This window comes from Ornithodoros turicata, chromosome 1 (assembly GCF_037126465.1).
Source record: "Ornithodoros turicata isolate Travis chromosome 1, ASM3712646v1, whole genome shotgun sequence".
Taxonomy (NCBI): domain Eukaryota; kingdom Metazoa; phylum Arthropoda; class Arachnida; order Ixodida; family Argasidae; genus Ornithodoros; species Ornithodoros turicata.
In genome coordinates, this window is record NC_088201.1 from 147,379,610 (window position 1) to 147,401,424 (window position 21,815).

The following is a 21,815-nucleotide window of genomic DNA, read 5'->3' on the forward strand; positions in this document are numbered from 1 at the left end:
TGCAGCGTCATGACGGGAAGTGTTTTGTGGCGTCCGAAAAACGAGTCTAGGATCAAGCATACGTGGGGGAGAATGTCAGTTGTCAACTCACGGGAAGCCAGGGGTGCAACAAGACGTCGTAGGATGGAACGACAGTCTCCTCTCAGCAACGTTCGTCTCCTAATGCGAGAGAACTGCTTCTGCGGCGCTGTCAGCCTGCTCATTCCCCCACGACACCACAATGAGCTAGAACCCAATCGAGAGTCAGCCCGCCCGTGTCCTGCTTTGTACACATACTGGCAAGCCATTTACACATCTGTCAGTAAGGGTGTGGACGAACCTTGTATGTCTGTATTCTCAAGACCTTGGAGCGCACATTCGGAGTCGGTGAACCCAGTCAATTCTCCCGGGGTAAAATCAACTATACCGGTTGTTTCACGAAGGCCCCCGGCTGAATAATTCGCGAACAGCCGGCGCCGAGGTAGAAATTTCTTTTTGCTAAAGGTAATTGGACATCTGCCATGAACTGAGTAGTTAGCGGCTCATTTGCATACGCTCACTAATTAAATAAACATCCTAACCTTTAAATTTTGCTTCGCACGGAACCTCTGTTTTACGCATCGGGACATTCAGCGAAAAATATTGCAAGAAAAAAACCGCGTCGACACTTAGTGATTTTTCCGAGTAATTAATCGGTTTCGGTTTTTGTATTTCTTGCACCAGTACACCAATGCGCTCTTTGGATCAGCTATCCGGCCGACAATTTCGTGTTCATACGCCTGGTTCACGCACGGGGGCAACGGAAGATTAGGAACAGCTGCAAGAGACGCTTTGGTATTCCTTCTCAAAGCGACTGGTAAACAGCGCTGGCGGTTCTGTCGTTCCGTAGGTGAGATAGCGTGATCTTATCGTGGATGAGGGCGAATGCGCCACGAGCGCTGCGAACTAGTGGGGTACACCCTTAAAAATTAACTGGTGGTGTTACGCCCTCAGCTATGGCTCGTGCGTGTCATCTGCGTTACTCAATAACAGTCACTTTCTCAGCGTTATCGAATTTTCCTCTTGAACGGGTGAGGGTGATTGTGCGCACACAGCAAACGGAGGAAGTGCCGAGCCCCTTTCACGGGGAACCTCAATCGGGAGTTCTCCCACTTCAACGAGAACCTGCCTTGTTTAAGCCATTCTTGGAACTCCAAGGCAGTGACGAAGGCTACGAACAAACAGGCTCCGAAGAGTAGTTTACGATGCTGTGGAAATCCTGCGGACGACCGGGAGGCTGTAAAGTAAATTCGCCCACACCAAGGCTGTCTGAACTGCAACAAGGGAGCTCAAATCACAGCATCACGGATCACATTCTGTTGAATCTTGAAAGGTGTTGAATAGCAGAGAGCCATCGCTGTACTTTGGCTTTGAAGTGCATAATGTGGCGAGTACAGCGAAATCGGAGTCCATGACCCCGCTGAGGAAGCGGTGGAAACCTACATGCTCAAGATTTTTGAGACCGACCCACAGAGGGAAATTTCTCATAGCCTTGCGCGTGAATGGGAGCTCTACGCACCTTTCGTGCGAAAGGTCTATCCCAAGTTGCGTAAGAGGATGTGGATATTATTTAAATCCAGTTGCCGGCGATGCTGAATGGCAGGTCAGGATTTTTCTACTGTCCAAGGTGCAACGACATCTGCATAAACAGAGGACGCCGCTGCACGAGGAATTATTGATTTTAGGCCCGCCATCACCACATTAAACAGTGTCGAACTTGGGATGCTTCCTTGTGGAACTCCTTGACGAACATTGTGCTTAGAGCTTTGACTTTGGGATGGGACAGCGACAGTTTGGTCCGTACGGAAGTCTTGCTTTCCGACTGTGCTCCACATCTCATGGTTGTCATCGGAAATGGCGTCGAGACCGCTGGAACAGGGTGCCGCGGCTGAGGATTGTTGTAATTGGTAAAGCAAGCAGCTATTATCATCATCGGTTGGCTAAACCGGCAATCCAACCCACGACTCAGCACTACTTACTAATACCAAACGAGCACGACAGTTTTCCTAGAGTTATAACGGTAGGTCGTGGTCCAACTCCACATCTACGCACCACGCGGGCCTGTTGATGTTTTTCTCTCTTGTATTCCGAAACAATGGCGATCACATGAAAAGTGATCCGCTGCAATTGAAAAAAATAAAAAAATATCCGGAGTTACTCTCGTGCGTACATGTACTTGGGCTTTACATGCAGCAGCAGTAACCGGCCATGCACTGTTTCAGGGGAAGTAATGTGAAACAGCTCAGTAATACGGCAAAGTTAAGCGACCTCTCGCGTTGAAACAAGAATTACAACAACAGTTGATAAATTGCATATTTTCCTATAGAAAATATATAATTTGTTACATGTACAACCAGAGTCATCACGAGGCGAGTTTACGCCCGTGGCGGCTGTCCCTCTCGCCCCCTGCGCCCCATCGGAACAGCTCTGTGTACGACTTTTCATTAGACTGACTCACTTCTACAGAGTTACTTCAGTAGTAGGTTCCTTCAAGCCGTGTTGGTACTACCACGGCTCCCCTCGAATAACAGAAGTCGAGAACCACTGGTATAGATGCACTTTTGCGCACTGCCCGTTCACACTTACCTCTACAGGCATTCGAACATTCCTGCAATGTCCTGAAGTTGTTCCTGTTTCCTGAACAACCACTGTAAATGAACTGCCTGCAGCTTCTCGAAGCCAGATCGTAATAATATCTGGGAAAGTACATTTTGCAGGGTCCTGGGTCGTATCTCAAGCGACAGACGTCATATCCGGTACCTGCGTAGAAATATGCCCTCTAACTTGCAAGTACGGTATGATGACGATGATGATGATACTAAAAAAGTAATAGGCATATATTGATGCACTTAGCGTCGGATCGACTCCTAAGATCGACTGATTAACAGCGCGTAGGAATTTTCCTATTAATTATATGCCTTAATGGACATGAGGAACTGCACTAATGCTCAAAAATTAAGGATAATTCTAGTTTATGACTGGAACCGGATTGTTATAGACACAATGTCGTGTATTTAACGATTAACAATACTGTTTGTCGTTTAATATACGACATTCTGTCTACACGTATCTCTTGCGTGGCAATGGTTCTGCGTGGAAAGGGTGAGATGATGTGTGATTGGATAATGAGGGCAATACACGTTTATTTACATTCCTATTTACAATGGATACAAGCTATAACGGAAATGAACTGTCTGAGACGATGGCTGAGTCCGGACTGCTTGGGACAGTCGAAGTGCGGCTCCCAAGTTGTTCTTGAAAGGAGTCCTCTCCCCCATTACTTGGAATTGAGGGGTCGCCCTTCCTGTGACGCAGCTCTGAGGTGGAGATGATGAAAGATGATGTGAAGTTTTGGGGATGGCTATGTTACACGAACCCCCGCAACAGCCCCTCACGGTAAAGCCACATGCGGCACAATATGTGGACATACTCAACGTTACTAGACGTTTCCGGAACCACGGAGTCCCGCGCTTGCTCGATTAGCATCCGGAGGCTCATAAGAGTTCTCGAAGGCAGATGACGCCGTGCTAGGCGCTTTTCAAGTGTAGCAGGTATATGTGCATTAGAGGGAGGACGAGCTCTTGTCGGGCTCAGCTCTCACTTCCAGGCACCTCCAGAGTCATGGTGTTCTCTATTGTAGTGTGTGGACATACATTCCAACAGTCCTAACTGCACCTGTGGACATAATCTTTGGAATATGACATGCGGCCAGCTATCCAGCTATTTAGAAAGCCTTTGGACGCTATGGACACATACAAAGGGTTTCTCCTAATGTATTTATTTGAGTGTTTTACTGGATGACCCACTTGCCTGATAATTATAGGGCCAATCGTATTTAGACTCAGCGAACTTTCGTCACGATTCGCGTATATTTTGACGAATTCTCTGAATTGCACACGAAGTACGCAGTGTAAACGTCACTTTTTCGTGCCGAAAAGAAGAAACACATGTCGAATTCGCCCCTAATACTATATGCTCATAGCTGGAAACAAATTGCGTAATAAGTCGTTCCGAGACGCGAAGATGATCGACCGCCGTCAGTCATCCGTCAAGTTAATGAACGAAGCGGCAGCAGAAAAATAAGGCGTCCCTCTTCTTCCTCTTTCTTTCACACTGTTGTTTCTTATAACTGGCGAATAGCCTTTGTCATTATCTGCAGTGGCACGGAAAAGGAAACTGTCGGGGTAGGTCCGTCTCCTACATCCGCCGCTTCTTGCATTAACCCGACGGAGAACTGATTGGGGTGGACAATTTGTCTCTGGGAGCGACGGTTTTCGTTTTTTTCCCCGCCTATTACCTTTGCAGTAGCGAATATATTTCGTAATAACATGGGGTAAATGGGACATGCGCTTTCGTTTGTGGCAAAAAATGAAACAAAAACGATACGTTGACTGTGCACATTTCCGTACTCAATACACAAAACTCAATTTCTCGCGGCACAAAAATGATGTTGTGGTCGTGAGTTGCGGCAAAATTTGGCCGAAGATATATGCCGTTGATCCAGTACTTTTCGATCCAGGTTTTTAACACGTTAGGTGAAGCACCCTGAATATTGGGGAGTTGCGAAAAACTACCTTTAAAATCATATTCCATCATCTGTAAAGCTAAAGCTAGAAGTCATGCCGAGACCTTACATGGCTCAACCCCAGTTTCAGCTTCAAGCTTCGGTTAAATAGGCAGCCTCAGTTGCATTGCACAACACTGGACGTGCTGTGTTTCATACCAAACCATCTGTACACTGCGGTATATAAAAAAAAGATCAAACTGAAAAGTAATTACCATTGAAGTCCCTCGCATACGCATCCAGCACCGATTTTATTCCCCTGACTTCGCTTACACTCTGACATGAACTCGCCAACCATGGAACTACGCCCCTACGTTACGCACCTACTTCGGTCCCCTCTTCGACGTTGTTTTTCCAGTTAGAACACCCGAACACCCAGTGTTCACCTGCTTACACGCTATATAAATTGCATGGTTCCCCTTCTCAGTGTAACTTATGCGCGTCGTGCTTCCTTCTTATTTCCGACATTTGCAGTGTATTCAACAGTCCTTCCCAGGCTGAAACTGAAGCTGCAGGAACATGGCACAACCCGAGAGCCTTGCAAAGCAACTCCGGCATATATTAAGCTATTACAGCCCATTGCAACTGTTGGCGCGCAAGGCGATACAGCAAGACGCTCAAAAACGCGTAACGTTTCCACACGTTCCTCTTACACCCCGTGTGCATAACCGCGGATGAACTATCAAATATATATATATATATATATATATATATAATGAGGGGGAAACACCATTAAAGAAACAAGTAAATGACACTAGTCGTGTTTGAAATTCAAAATTACAGATTAATATGGCTTCTATGGCTGCACGCAGAGAAACAGATACTCATGGAACGATGCGACAGCACCAGAGGACACGTGTTTCGCCGTGTTTGCGGCTCGTCAGCCCTGGGTAGCTGCGAATCGTTCGGGATTGGCAAACCAGCGGCCACTCAGCGAGCGACATACACCTGGGAGGGTGACTGTGCACTCCTCAATGCCACAGTGCAAGCCAGTGAATTATAATGAGGGGAAAAAGCCATTAAAGAAACAAGTAAATGAGACGACGTGTTTGAAATTCAAAATTACAGATTAATATGGCTTGTATGGCTGCACGCAGAGAAACAGATACTCAGGGAACGATGCGACAGCACCAGAGGACACTTGTTTCGCCGTGTTTGCGGCTCGTCAGCTCTGGGTAGCTGCGCATCGTTCGGAATTGGCAAACCAGGGGTCGCTCAGCGAGCGATATACACCTGGGAGGGTGACTGAGCACTCCTCAATGCCACAGTGCAAGCCATTGAATTATAATGAAAAAAAAAGCCATTAAAGAAACAAGTAAATGACACTACTCGTGTTGGAAATTAAAAATTACAGATTAATATGGCTTCTATGGCTGCACGCAGAGAAACAGATACTCATGGAACGATGCGACAGCACCAGAGGACACGTGTTTTTGCCGTGTTTGCAGCTCGTCAGCTCTGGGTTGCTGCGCATCGTTCGGAATTGGCAAACCAGGGGTCGCTCAGCGAGCGATATACACCTGGGAGAGTGACTGAACACTTCTCAGTGCCACAGGGCAAGCCAGTGAATTATAATGAGGGAAAAAAGCCATTAAACAGACAAGTAAATGACACTAGACGTGTTTGAAATTCAAAATTACAGATCAATATGACTTCTATGGCTGCACTCCGAGAAACAGATATTCATGGAACGATGCGACAGCATCAGAGGACATGTGTTTCGCCGTGTTTGCGGCTCGTCAGCCCTGGGTAGCTGCGCATCCTCCGGAATTGGCAAACCAAGGGTCGCTCAGCGAGCGATATACACATGGGAGGGTGGCTGACCACTCCTCAATGCCACAGTGCACGCCAGTGAATCATAATGAGGGGAAAAAGCCATTAAAGAAACAAGTAAATGACATAAGACGTGTTTGAAATTCAAAATTACAGATTAATATGGCTTCTATGGCTGCACGTAGAGAAACAGTCAGTCACCCTCCCAGCTCAGTCGCCCTCCCAGGTGTATATCGCTCGCTGAGTGATCCCTGGTTTGCCAATTCCGAACGATGTGCAGCTATCCAGATGTGACGAGCCGCGAACACGGCACCAGCTCCCGTGGCATAGTGGTTAGGATGATCGCTTTTCACGCCGAGACTGGAAGGCGACACGGGTTCGAATCCTGTCACCGGCTGTGCTGTCTGAGGTACGATCAAATTGTAAAGATATATATATCTTACGTACGTATATCGTATATATATATATATATATATATATATAGATACTCATGGAACGATGCGGCAGCACCAGAGGACACGTGTTTCGCCGTGTTTGCGGCTCCTCGGCCCTGGGTAGCTGCGCATCGTTCCGAATTGGCAAACCAGGGGTCACTCAGCGAGCGATATACACCTGGGAGGGTGACTGAGCACTCCTCAATGCCACAGTGCAAGCCAGTTTCTCTGCGTGCAGCCATAGAAGCCATGTTAATCTGTAAGTTTGAATTTCAAACACGTCTAGTATCATTTATTTGTTTCTTTAATGGCTTTTTTTCCCTGCATTACAATTCACTGGCTTGCACTGTGGCATTGAGGAGTGCTCAGTCACCCTCCCAGGTGTATATCGCTCGCTGGGTGACCCCTGGTTTGCCAATTCGGAACGATGCGCAGCTACCCAGGGCCGAGGAGCCGCAAACACGGCGAAACACGTGTCCTCTGGTGCTGCCGCATCGTTCCATGAGTATCTGTTTCTCTGCGTGCAGCCATAGAAGCCATGTTAATCTGTAAGTTTGAATTTCCAACACGACTAGTGTCATTTACTTGTTTCTTTAATGGCTTTTTTTTTCATTATAATTCAATGGCTTGCACTGTGGCATTGAGGAGTGCTCAGTCACCCTCCCAGGTGTATATCGCTCGCTGAGTGACCCCTGGTTTGCCAATTCGGAACGATGCGCAGCTACCCAGGGCCGAGGAGCCGCAAACACGGCGAAACACGTGTCCTCTGGTGCTGCCGCATCGTTCCATGAGTATCTGTTTGTCTGCGTGGAGCCATAGAAGCCATGTTAATCTGTAAGTTTGAATTTCAAACACGTCTAGTATCATTTATTTGTTTCTTTAATGGCTTTTTTTCCTGCATTACAATTCACTGGCTTGCACTGTGGCATTGAGGAGTGCTCAGTCACCCTCCCAGGTGTATATCGCTCGCTGGGTGACCCCTGGTTTGCCAATTCGGAACGATGCGCAGCTACCCAGGGCCGAGGAGCCGCAAACACGGCGAAACACGTGTCCTCTGGTGCTGCCGCATCGTTCCATGAGTATCTGTTTCTCTGCGTGTAGCCATAGAAGCCATGTTAATCTGTAAGTGTGAATTTCAAACACGTCTAGTATCATTTATTTGTTTCTTTAATGGCTTTTTTTCCCTGCATTACAATTCACTGGCTTGCTCTGTGGCATTGAGGAGTGCTCAGTCACCCTCCCAGGTGTATATCGCTCGCTGAGTGACCCCTGGTTTGCCAATTCGGAACGATGCGCAGCTACCCAGGGCCGAGGAGCCGCAAACACGGCGAAACACGTGTCCTCTGGTGCTGCCGCATCGTTCCATGAGTATCTGTTTCTCTGCGTGTAGCCATAGAAGCCATGTTAATCTGTAAGTGTGAATTTCAAACACGTCTAGTATCATTTATTTGTTTCTTTAATGGCTTTTTTTCCCTGCATTACAATTCACTGGCTTGCACTGTGGCATTGAGGAGTGCTCAGTCACCCTCCCAGGTGTATGTCGCTCGCTGAGTGACCCCTGGTTTGCCAATTCGGAACGATGCGCAGCTACCCAGGGCCGAGGAGCCGCAAACACGGCGAAACACGTGTCCTCTGGTGCTGCCGCATCGTTCCATGAGTATCTGTTTCTCTGCGTGCAGCCATAGAAGCCATGTTAATCTATAAGTTTGAATTTCAAACACGTCTAGTACTATTTATTTGTTTCTTTAATGGCTTTTTTTTCCTGCATTACAATTCACTGGCTTGCACTGTGGCATTGAGGAGTTCTCAGTCACCCTCCCAGGTATATATCGCTCGCTGAGTGACCCCTGGTTTGCCAATTCGGAACGATGCGCAGCTACCCAGGGCCGAGGAGCCGCAAACACGGCGAAACACGTGTCCTCTGGTGCTGCCGCATCGTTCCATGAGTATCTGTTTCTCTGCGTGTAGCCATAGAAGCCATGTTAATCTGTAAGTGTGAATTTCAAACACGTCTAGTATCATTTATTTGTTTCTTTAATGGCTTTTTTTCCCTGCATTACAATTCACTGGCTTGCTCTGTGGCATTGAGGAGTGCTCAGTCACCCTCCCAGGTGTATATCGCTCGCTGAGTGACCCCTGGTTTGCCAATTCGGAACGATGCGCAGCTACCCAGGGCCGAGGAGCCGCAAACACGGCGAAACACGTGTCCTCTGGTGCTGCCGCATCGTTCCATGAGTATCTGTTTCTCTGCGTGTAGCCATAGAAGCCATGTTAATCTGTAAGTGTGAATTTCAAACACGTCTAGTATCATTTATTTGTTTCTTTAATGGCTTTTTTTCCCTGCATTACAATTCACTGGCTTGCACTGTGGCATTGAGGAGTGCTCAGTCACCCTCCCAGGTGTATGTCGCTCGCTGAGTGACCCGTGGTTTGCCAATTCGGAACGATGCGCAGCTACCCAGGGCCGAGGAGCCGCAAACACGGCGAAACACGTGTCCTCTGGTGCTGCCGCATCGTTCCATGAGTATCTGTTTCTCTGCGTGCAGCCATAGAAGCCATGTTAATCTATAAGTTTGAATTTCAAACACGTCTAGTACTATTTATTTGTTTCTTTAATGGCTTTTTTTTCCTGCATTACAATTCACTGGCTTGCACTGTGGCATTGAGGAGTTCTCAGTCACCCTCCCAGGTATATATCGCTCGCTGAGTGACCCCTGGTTTGCCAATTCGGAACGATGCGCAGCTACCCAGGGCCGAGGAGCCGCAAACACGTGTCCTCTGGTGCTGCCGCATCGTTCCATGAGTATCTGTTTCTCTGCGTGCAGCCATAGAAGCCATGTTAATCTGTAAGTTTGAATTTCAAACACGTCTAGTATCATTTATTTGTTTCTTTAATGGCTTTTTTTCCTGCATTATATATATATATAGGGTGAGGTAAAAGGATTATCAAACGGCCACGAAGTTTTACAGAAGTTCAAAAAAAGACGCGGAAACAGATTTTAGGGAAGTTAAAAACACTAGTTTATTACATGGGGAGACGTTAAAAAGAAAAATGGGCAAGGGGTCGACGTTTCGACAGTGGCACTGTCTTCGTCAGGACAAAAGATGCGTAGCTGACTACACATTTCTTAAATAGGTTTGCTACATGACGTCATAATCGGTACGGGCACGCCACAGGCGTTTGTCAGTGAGTCAGATTCGGGAATATTCCAGAAGGTCAAGTCCGGGTGGTGATGTCATTCGCCGTAGGTCACTGTCCGCTTTGGGGAAAATTCCGGGCAGGGTGAGCGCTGCTTCAGACTTTGCTGAAAAAAAAAAGAAAGAAAGAAAGAAAAACAGAAGGGAAACGAAAAGGAGGAATGTGTAGCTCATCTAGGCGGCCAAATTTCTTACCGTTGAAAGTGCTCCCAGATCTTCGTTAATGGTTGATTGGAATTTGTAAATGAGATAAGATTCGCGTTGTTCGCTGCACCGATCTGAGCTAAAATTTGACTGGAGAATAAAAAGTGACACGTTATTTAGTGAATGACCTGGCTGTTTGAAATGGCGAGAGACCGGGAGGTTTGGCTTTTTGGTAACGTCAGATCGGTGGTTGTTGAACCTGATCCGAAATGATGTTTTAGTCTGACCTACGTATTGTGCTTGGCACATGCCGCACTGAATGACATAAATGACGTTAGGTGAATTACAGTCGAAGTCACCATTAATTTTGACGGAAAAATTGGAATTAGTACTTTTAAGTACTTGGGTGCTTTGCATTAATTTGCATATTTGACACCTTCGACCATCGCACGGGTGACAACCGTTTCCTGGATGCGCTGCTTTGCTAACTTTAGAGCTAACTAGATTATCGTGCAGGTTGCGCGCGCGCCTGTAGGTTACCCGCGGTGGCTGAGGGAAAATTTGTTCCATGCGCTCTGATTGGAGAAGGATACTATGATGACGGTTTAGTATATTGTTAACGCTTGGAATATTGCTGCTAAATGTTAAGATGAGGTTTACGGAACCATTATCTAACACGCGTTTGTGGTTTTCGAACAGGGATTTGCGATCTGCTTTGCGGGCTTTGTTTAGAGCGTCGTCAACTAAGCTAGGTGGAAATTGACGACCGATGAATGTTTCCCTAAGTTGAGCTAGATTTCTGTCCAAGTCATCGTCACTGGAACAGATTCGCCTGTATCGAAGTGCTTGGCTGTAAGGGATGGCAAGTTTAGTATGACGCGGGTGACAACTGTTAAATGCTAGATACTGTTGAGAGTCCGTAGGTTTACGGAACAGGTCTGTGGACAAGGCCCCGTTGGTTAACTTTACTTGGACATCGAGAAAGTTAACAGTTAAAGGGGAATAAGAATGAGTGAACTTGATGGCCGGATGTGCTTTGTTAAAGTCGCTGATAAATGTGATTAGGTCATCTTCTGAGTGTGGCCACACCATGAAGATGTCGTCGAGGAACCGTTTGTAAAGCGTGGGCTTCTTCAGGCGCTTAGACAGAAATTCTTCCTCTAGAGCTCCCATAAATATATTTGCATAGTTAGGTGCCATTTTTGTACCCATAGCCGTGCCATGAACTTGCAGGTAGTGCTTACCGTCAAATTCGAAGTTGTTATTTTTCAGAATAAGATTGAGAAATGTGCATAGGACACAAGGATCGTATGAGGTATCAGAATATTTTGAAAATGCCCTTTCAGCTGCAGCAATGCCATCCTCGTGGGGGATGTTAGTATATAGAGAGGAAACGTCTAGCGTGACTAGCAAACTGGAAGAAGGAGGCTGACATTCACTTAGAACTTGAAGAAAGTGATTGGTGTCCTTAATGTAGGATGGTAGTTTAGGAGGTATATCTTTAAGAAGATGGTCAACAAAGCTTGAAATGTTCTCGGTAGCTGTACCGTTGCATGAAACTATTGGGCGCCCTGGATTTCCAGGTTTATGGATTTTAGGGAGCATATAAAACCTGCCCGCTGCGGGGTCTTTGGGGAGTAGATAATCGTATAGGGTGGAATCTATCTTTTTACTTGCTTTTAGATCTTTTAGACTGCGGATAATATAAGCCGTAATTTCCTCTGTAGGGTCAGCCTCGAGGAGTTTTTAGAACGATGCGCACGATAATTGCCGGATACCTTCGTTAATGTAGTTTTCTTTGTCCATTACTACGATTGCACCACCTTTATCAGCTTTTTTAATGACTATGTCACTGCGGTCCCGAAGTTCAGAAAGGCTGCGCTGCTCAGCCGGCGTTAGATTTGGCTTCGATTTGCTGTTGTATGATTTATTGTAAGCGTTAATGATATCTTTTTGAACTGCACGGATGTACATGTCCAGAGCCTTTTCACGGTTAGCCTCTGGCGTAAAGTTGGATAGCGGTTTAAATGGGTTGGAATCTGACTTAGGTTTGTCATGAAAGTATTCCTTCAGGCGTGGACGGCGGCGAAATTATCTAAGTCCAGATAAAGTTGGTATTCATCTAGCTTGTTGTTACTGGGGCAGAATGAGAGACCACGGCTGAGTAGTGATATTTCCAAATCGGTAAGTTCGTGGGACGATAAATTAACGACGTTATGGGACTTCTGAGGTAGCATCTCTGCAGATGAGGCTGCTGGGGTGGGACCTGTTTTTCTAGCAAGCGGTTGACGATTTTGCGACGGCGTATTGGTTGTACCTGCATTACTTATAAGATCACAGTCCTGAGCTGACACACTGGGTTCAAGCGTAGCTGGAGTATTAACGTTGTCCCTGACTAGCTTCCTCCGCTTTGCATTGCGAATTGCCTCCTCCCTTTCTTTTGCGTATTGTGCTAATTCTAACTGGTGGTTGTCTGTTAGAACAGATTTACAGTCGATAGTTTTCGCCTGCTGGGATGATTGGGCTATGGCGTCCTCACAATGGGATATAAGGACTTCGATTAACGCGGCCGAAGCATTGTTGAGGATAAGTGGAATGAGATCCTCAACAAAAACTAACATTAACGGAGGTATCCGGCAATTATCGTGCGCATCGTTCTACAAACTCCTCGAGGCTGACCCTACAGAGGAAATTACGGCTTATATTATCCGCAGTCTAAAAGATCTAAAAGCAAGTAAAAAGATAGATTCCACCCTATACGATTATCTACTCCCCAAAGACGCCGCAGCGGGCAGGTTTTATATGCTCCCTAAAATCCATAAACCTGGAAATCCAGGGCGCCCAATAGTTTCATGCAACGGTACAGCTACCGAGAACATTTCAAGCTTTGTTGACCACCTTCTTAAAGATATACCTCCTAAACTACCATCCTACATTAAGGACACCAATCACTTTCTTCAAGTTCTAAGTGAATGTCAGCCTCCTTCTTCCAGTTTGCTAGTCACGCTAGACGTTTCCTCTCTATATACTAACATCCCCCACGAGGATGGCATTGCTGCAGCTGAAAGGGCATTTTCAAAATATTCTGATACCTCATACGATCCTTGTGTCCTATGCACATTTCTCAATCTTATTCTGAAAAATAACAACTTCGAATTTGACGGTAAGCACTACCTGCAAGTTCATGGCACGGCTATGGGTACAAAAATGGCACCTAACTATGCAAATATATTTATGGGAGCTCTAGAGGAAGAATTTCTGTCTAAGCGCCTGAAGAAGCCCACGCTTTACAAACGGTTCCTCGACGACATCTTCATGGTGTGGCCACACTCAGAAGATGACCTAATCACATTTATCAGCGACTTTAACAAAGCACATCCGGCCATCAAGTTCACTCATTCTTATTCCCCTTTAACTGTTAACTTTCTCGATGTCCAAGTAAAGTTAACCAACGGGGCCTTGTCCACAAACCTGTTCCGTAAACCTACGGTCTCTCAACAGTATCTAGCATTTAACAGTTGTCACCCGCGTCATACTAAACTTGCCATCCCTTACAGCCAAGCACTTCGATACAGGCGAATCTGTTCCAGTGACGATGACTTGGACAGAAATCTAGCTCAACTTAGGGAAACATTCATCGGTCGTCAATTTCCACCTAGCTTAGTTGACGACGCTCTAAACAAAGCCCGCAAAGCAGATCGCAAATCCCTGTTCGAAAACCACAAACGCGTGTTAGGTAATGGTTCCGTAAACCTCATCTTAACATTTAGCAGCAATATTCCAAGCGTTAACAATATACTAAACCGTCATCATAGTATCCTTCTCCAATCAGAGCGCATGGGACAAATTTTCCCTCAGCCACCGCGGGTAACCTACAGGCGCGCGCGCAACCTGCACGATAATCTAGTTAGCTCTAAAGTTAGCAAAGCAGCGCATCCAGGAAACGGCTGTCACCCGTGCGATGGTCGAAGGTGTCAAATATGCAAATTAATGCAAAGCACCCAAGTACTTAAAAGTACTAATTCCAATTTTTCCGTCAAAATTACTGGTGACTTCGACTGTAATTCATCTAACGTCATTTATGTCATTCAGTGCGGCATGTGCCAAGCACAATACGTAGGTCAGACTAAAACATCATTTCGGATCAGGTTCAACAACCACCGATCTGACGTTACCAAAAAGCCAAACCTCCCGGTCTCTCGCCATTTCAAACAGCCAGGTCATTCACTAAATAACGTGTCACTTTTTATTCTCCAGTCAAATTTTAGCTCAGATCGGTGCAGGGAACAACGCGAATCTTATCTCATTTACAAATTCCAATCAACCATTAACGAAGATCTGGGAGCACTTTCAACGGTAAGAAATTTGACCGCCTAGATGAGCTACACATTCCTCCTTTTCGTTTTCCCTTCTGTTTTTCTTTCTTTCTTTCTTTTTTTTTTTCAGCAAAGTTTGAAGCAGCGCTCACCCTGCCCGGAATTTTCCCCAAAGCGGACAGTGACCTACGGCGAATGACATCACCACCCGGACTTGACCTTCTGGAATATTCCCGAATCTGACTCACTGACAAACGCCTGTGGCGTGCCCGTACCGATTATGACGTCATGTAGCAAACCTATTTAAGAAATGTGTAATCAGCTACGCATCTTTTGTCCTGACGAAGACAGTGCCACTGTCGAAACGTCGACCCCTTGCCCATTTTTCTTTTTAACGTCTCCCCATGTAATAAACTAGTGTTTTTAACTTCCCTAAAATCTGTTTCCGCGTCTTTTTTTGAACTTCTCTCTCTATATATATATATAGAAGAAATAAGTTCGCACAGAGCACCACCAAAGGAATATTTTCAGATGACTTCATTTAATTCATTTTGAAATTACACAGACACGACGTTTCGAACGGTGGACCGTTCTTTTTCAAGTGAAAAGATATAATGAGTTGGTCAAACAGAAAACACTCACTTTCGTGTGCTTCGACAGTGGTGGGGGAAGGGAAATCGCAGTGCGTTGAGGTTGCCGAAGGGAGGTCATAAATTCTGTGTGCGGGGTCCTGTCGAGTGTGTTTCGCACGTGGGTGGGTTTTTTTTTTTTTGGGGGGGGGGTCTTTCCCTAAGACGCATTTGTGTGGAAAGGACTCGTTTGCGTCTCGCTCTTGAATCCGGATTGTAATATGGCAATAGAGAGTTTCTCAATTGCATGTTCTGGAAGGGCCATATGCCTAGACAGCGGGAGTTCCGGTTTTGTTTTGGTGTGGGACTTGTGGTTGTTGAAGCGAATTCTGAATCATGTGCAGGTTTGTCCAATGTATTGAGCTTGGCATATAGTGCAATGTAGAAGGTATATTACGTTTTGAGTCCCACAGTCAAAACTGCCATTGATATGGAATTTGAAGCTAGTGGTAGTGCTGGTAACATCCCGTGCTGACAACATGAGGGAACAAATTTTGCAGCGGGGTTTTTTGCAAGGCCTGCAGCCAAGGAATTCTTTTTGTTCCCTCGTGACTTTTGAGTTCACCAGTACGTCCCGTTAGTTTCGCGGTCGTCTATAAACAATCTTGGGAGCCTCTGGGAAGACTTCCCGAAGATGTTCAGATTGGTGCAGAATATTGAGATGGCGTTTCAGAATGGATCCGATGCCAACTACATTTTGATTGTAGGTTAAAGTTAAGCTCGGCGCGCAGTACTCATCGGTTTTTGAGGAAGCTGTGGGCTGGTTGGGACCTAAACGCCGAGCTTTTTCAATTGCGTCATTAACGACATCGGGAGGGTAGTTGCGATCGGCGAATGCGTGCCGTAGATCACCTAGGTTTTGCTGGAAGCCTACACGAAATCACCGTCGGACAGTCCCTACCACGTGGACAGCGCCACACTGAAGGTACTATTGGAAATGATACTAACGCTGAACAACTTCGAATTTAATGGCCAACACTACGTCCAGATAAATGGCACAGCTATGGGCACAAAAATGGCCCCAAACTACGCGAACACCTTCATGGGTAAATTGGAAACATGTTTTCTGTCGCGGTGCCACATCAGACCATTTCTCTATAAGAGGTATATCGATGACATATTCATAATCTGGGACAAGACTGAGAGTTCACTACTGGAATTCATTCGGGACTTCAACAACGCGCACCCCAGCATTAATTTCACCCACCACTATTGGACCACAACTACGAACTTTCTGGACGTCACAGTAACAGTCAGTGACCAATCACTGGAAACTAAGGTGTACCGAAAACCAACTGACAGTCAGCAATACTTACACTTTAATAGCTCACACCCCCGTCACTGCAAACTCTCTCTACCTTATAGTCAAGCATGCAGATACCGGCGTATCTGCACAGAGGACAGCGACCTCGAGCAAAACCTAGGTGATCTACGGCACGCATTCGCCGATCGCAACTACCCTCCCGATGTCGTTAATGACGCAATTGAAAAAGCTCGGCGTTTAGGTCCCAACCAGCCCACAGCTTCCTCAAAAACCGATGAGTACTGCGCGCCGAGCTTAACTTTAACCTACAATCAAAATGTAGTTGGCATCGGATCCATTCTGAAACGCCATCTCAATATTCTGCACCAATCTGAACATCTTCGGGAAGTCTTCCCAGAGGCTCCCAAGATTGTTTATAGACGACCGCGAAACTTACGGGACGTACTGGTGAACTCAAAAGTCACGAGGGAACAAAAAGAATTCCTTGGCTGCAGGCCTTGCAAAAAACCCCGCTGCAAAATTTGTTCCCTCATGTTGTCAGCACGGGATGTTACCAGCACTACCACTAGCTTCAAATTCCATATCAATGGCAGTTTTGACTGTGGGACTCAAAACGTAATATACCTTCTACATTGCACTATATGCCAAGCTCAATACATTGGACAAACCTGCACATCATTCAGAATTCGCTTCAACAACCACAAGTCCCACACCAAAACAAAACCGGAACTCCCGCTGTCTAGGCATATGGCCCTTCCAGAACATGCGATTGAGAAACTCTCTATTGCCATATTACAATCCGGATTCAAGAGCGATAGGGATCGTGAAATGAAGGAATCATTTTTAATACATAAATTCAATCCGGCACTAAACGAACACCCGGGATCGCTGTCCACTGTGAAAAACATGAAGAAATAATAACGTCTACAACACAACAAGAAGCTACACCCGTTTACGCGACGCAAACGAGTCTTTTCCACACAAATGCGTCTTAGGGAAAGACCCCCCCCCCCCAAAAAAAAAAAAAAAAAAAAAAAACACCCACGTGCGAAACATACTCGACAGGACCCCGCACACAGAATTTATGACCTCCCTTCGGCAACCTCAACGCACTGCGATTTCCCTTCCCCCACCACTGTCGAAGCACACGAAAGTGAGTGTTTTCTGTTTGACCAACTCATTGTATCTTTTCACTTGAAAAAGAACGGTCCACCGTTCGAAACGTCGTGTCTGTGTAATTTCAAAATGAATTAAATGAAGTCATCTGAAAATATTCCTTTGGTGGTGCTCTGTGCGAACTTATTTCTTCTGTGTATTAATACGGCGCCGTCTGAATCTTCAAGACCTTCAAGAATATATATATATATATACGAGGGGCGTTCAAGTCATATCGGGACTTTTCATTTATCGCAAAAGTAAAATGAACTTACAGGCGAGAAATTAGTTTTATTTTTCTGTGTAATCTCCAGCTGGCACTAATGCACTTGTCCCAGCGTTTGACGGGGCTTGGATGTCATCAGCGTAGAAATCCTTACCGACGCGTAGCAGCCATGATCGGACCGCATTCTCGACATCGTCGTCGCAGCTGAAGTGGCGGCCCCCAAGGTACGCCTTCAGTGGCCCGAAGAGATGGAAATCGCTGGGGGCGAGGTCTGGACTGTAAGGGGGATGTGGCAGCAACTCCCAGCGAAGTTCCTGTAAGGTGCGTGTCGTGAGATGCGCGGTATGCGGGCGTGCATTGTCCTGTAGGAGGAGGACTCCTTTGGTGATGAGGCCCGGTTTTCCGAAACTGGAGGTGTTCATGAATGATAGTGTCCAACGTTCCCACAGAAAAGTCCGTCTTTCGAGCCAGTTCGAGACATGTTATTCGTTCGTCCTTGAGGATCAGGCGCTCCACAAGTTGGACGTTCTCAGGAACTGACACTGGGCTCAGAGCCGCCCCGGCCGGGATCGTCCTGCACTGATGTACGGCCGTCTCGGAACCGTTTGCATCGCTCAAACGCTTTGCTGCGGCTAAGTGTACCATGGCCATACTGAGCCTGAAGTCTTCTGTGAATTTCAGATGATTTACGCCTTCATTCACGAGAAATTGTATGACAATTCGCTGTTCGATGTGCGCGCTCACCTCCTTGTCGGCCATCTTGTCTAGCACGTACCTTCTGTTTTGCACAAACTTTGGACCACTACGTGGTGAACGCGTGTGAAAATGATGAAAAAGAAGTAGCGGGAGCCATTTGTACACTCAGGAGAAGGAGACAGAAAGTCACGGTTTGACTTGAACGCCCCTCGTATATATATATATATATATATATATATATATAGTTGAAATAAATGGGAGACAGAAGACGAAAGTAGGGGAAGTAACAAAAAAGGGGTTTATTAAAACTTAAAAATCATAAAAGTTAGGGAGGATGTCTACGTTACGGCGGAAGCTCCGCCTTCTTCGGGACAAAAGAGCTAAAGGTTGTGTCCCGAAGAAGGCGGAGCTTCCGCCGTAACGTAGACATCCTCCCTAACTTTTATGATTTTTAAGTTTTAATAAACCCCTTTTTTGTTACTTCCCCTACTTTCGTCTTCTGTCTCCATTTATTTCAACTATAATTACGTAGTCGTCCGATCCAACTTTTCAAGATATAACTCAAACGTCGCCATGCCAGTACGGGACAGCTGTTTCGGCCTTGTTGGGCCTCATCAACAGTACGCAGGCAGGCAACGTTTGAGTGGATGGCGTCAGAAGGTCACGTAACACGTGATTCCTCCCGTCAGGGTGAGATAACTCACTCACTGAAAGCCCAGTGCAAAGCCAGTGAAGTGTAAGAGGAAAAAAATAGCCAGAGCTCTTTGGCTGCACGTATAGCATATGTTTGTAACTCAAACGTCGCCATGCCAGTACTGGACAGCTGTTTCGGCCTTGTTGGGCCTCATCAACAGTACGCAGGCAGGCAACGTTTGAGTGGATGGCGTCAGAACGTCACGTAACACGTGATTCCTCCCGTCAGGGTGAGATAACTCACTCACTGAAAGCCCAGTGCAAAGCCAGTGAAGTGTAAAAGGAAAAAAATAGCCAGAGCTCTTTGGCTGCACGTATAGCATATGTTTGTAACTCAAACGTCGCCATGCCAGTACTGGACAGCTGTTTCGGCCTTGTTGGGCCTCATCAACAGTACGCAGGCAGGCAACGTTTGAGTGGATTGCGTCAGAAGGTCACGTAACACGTGATTCCTCCCGTCAGGGTGAGATAACTCACTCACTGAAAGCCCAGTGCAAAGCCAGTGAAGTGTAAAAGGAAAAAAATAGCCAGAGCTCTTTGGCTGCACGTATAGCATATGTTTGTAACTCAAACGTCGCCATGCCAGTACTGGACAGCTTTTTCGGCCTTGTTGGGCCTCATCAACAGTACGCAGGCAGGCAACGTTTGAGTGGATGGCGTCAGAAGGTCACGTAACACGTGATTCCTCCCGTCAGGGTGAGATAACTCACTCACTGAAAGCCCAGTGCAAAGCCAGTGAAGTGTAAAAGGAAAAAAATTGCCAGAGCTATATATATATATATATATATATATATATATATATATATATTTCGGATAAATTTTCAAATCACGCAGGCCTGCATCGTAGAAGGACAGCTACCATCCGTTGTTCTTGCCGGTTATTGACGACTGGCTATTTTGTATCACTGTAATGATGTGAGGTAAAATGAAAGTAAACACCAGGCACCGATAACGCGTAATCTAATTTTTGCGGTTCATGTGGGTAAGCCCTCTGCAGGCTCTTGTATGATCAGACGTCCAAAAATGAACATACAATTTCTGCATGCTGGAGGGTGACAACTGGCGTTGTGTTCCTTGGATTATGCTTGATTTGAATATTGAGGTAATTCGTGGCTTTACATCGGGTGATAACTAAGATCATGAGTGACGCCACGGAGGACTAATTTTCATCAGCTTCTTTAACGTGTGCAGAAAACTCGGCGCACGCCAATAGATTTTGGAAGTTCATCGCCACAGCGGGGAAGGGTTGAGCTAAAGTTCGATGGATTAGTACAAATTTATCTGTACAGAAGGTTGGCGTACTAGAATGACACGAACAACAGGATGTGCAGAATTACCCCAAATATGTCAAAGCACTGCGATATGCGGTTAAATAGAACATTTCTACTTCTCATCAAGGCGGATACAAGTGAGCAGAGGCGTAGCCAGGCCTGCGGCTTCGGGGCTTCAACTCCCCCCAGGATCGGGAAAGAGGTTAAGTCCATCTCTCATGTAGTGTGAGAACCGCTTGCATTTTTTAAGTTTTTCTGACTGCAAGAGGGCATGCTGATCCTGTAAAAGTCTGACTGAATAATACTAGGCAACCTGCCCGATCACCGTGCACGAAAATGGGGTGACCCCCCCCCCCCCACACACACACACAACATAGATCGGTGGGGGGATCGGTGGGAGTGGCGACAGCCAAATTGCCCTCACCGTCGGACGAACTTGTGCAAGACACACGGTATTTACAGTGGAGGGGGACGTGTCTAAGGTTCCTTACCCTGCCAAAAGGCTGCTGGCATCCACGACCGAGTTCGACCAGGACACCGTAGCGGGCGGATTACCAGCAAATGATGATCACGCACACCAGTAATTTTCGGAACACTTGAAACACGTACAGTGCATGTGTACTCACATGAAACGACGAAGATCAACAGGATAACGAAAGCAACCTTCATTGTTCGGGATGTTCTTCACTGGCTGAACCTTCAGTAAGAAATTAGCCCACTTTTATACGTGCACTAACACTATCGAAGTTCTGGTACTTACAATAGCAAAGACGACGAGGGTGAAACGGAGACTTAATGGGAAAGTCCAACTTTCAACCTTTAATGGGACATAATAAAGGTCCATCATATGACATAGTATAGTCCATCACCAAACAACATACAGAATTACAACAGCGGCTACTCCCCATTCATCATCCCCAAATAAAGTTGTTGTTATTGTTGTTGTACAACAGCGGCCCTGGCGGGAACTAGAGAGAAGCAAAGTCACTGGATTGGGGAAAGTAACGCCATCCTTTCCCGCCTCGACCTTTGGACAAGAATGGTAGCCACAGCAGTTGTTGGCATGCTGCGGCAGCCATTGCTCCTCAAAGGTTGCGGTGGCAAAGATGAGAGGATGGCAGTACTTTCTCCAATCCAGTGACTTTCGAGAGCGGGAAGGAGATTACTTAACCGAGACAAACGCTCTTATCTACGAATCATTTTTGCTTGTGTGATAAAATCATCGTGGCTGTACTGATACAGGAGCTTCAAGAATTATCTATCTGCGAAGCATCTACAACCTGTAGGACCTGACGATCAGCGGATCAAAAAAAAAAAAAAGGCAGTGGTCGATTACAATAGTCTGTAATGCGAAATTTGAGCGCAGCTGTTGAGGTTGAGTTATACACCACTGTTTCCTTTTTATTTTCCACACATACTACTTCCTTCAGGTAG

The 21,815-nt window shown here is 46.2% G+C and overlaps 1 protein-coding gene across 2 annotated transcripts in view; it reads right to left on the bottom strand.

The window, feature by feature from the left end:
• LOC135370698 (kappaPI-actitoxin-Avd3d-like) overlaps positions 1-21,815 on the bottom strand; it is a 36,504-nt gene that overhangs the window by 11,537 nt on the left and 3,152 nt on the right. Inside the window, exons 2-4 of one of the 2 annotated variants that reach the window (XM_064604499.1) lie at positions 21,142-21,198; positions 21,008-21,078; positions 2,605-2,778 (exon numbers count right to left, since the gene is read on the bottom strand). In XM_064604499.1, the coding sequence (XP_064460569.1) occupies positions 2,605-2,778; positions 21,008-21,050 (217 nt within the window). In that variant the 5' untranslated portion in view covers positions 21,051-21,078; positions 21,142-21,198. The remainder of the gene's footprint in view (positions 1-2,604; positions 2,779-21,007; positions 21,079-21,141; positions 21,199-21,815) is intronic. The other variant, XR_010415433.1, reaches the window with a different exon arrangement.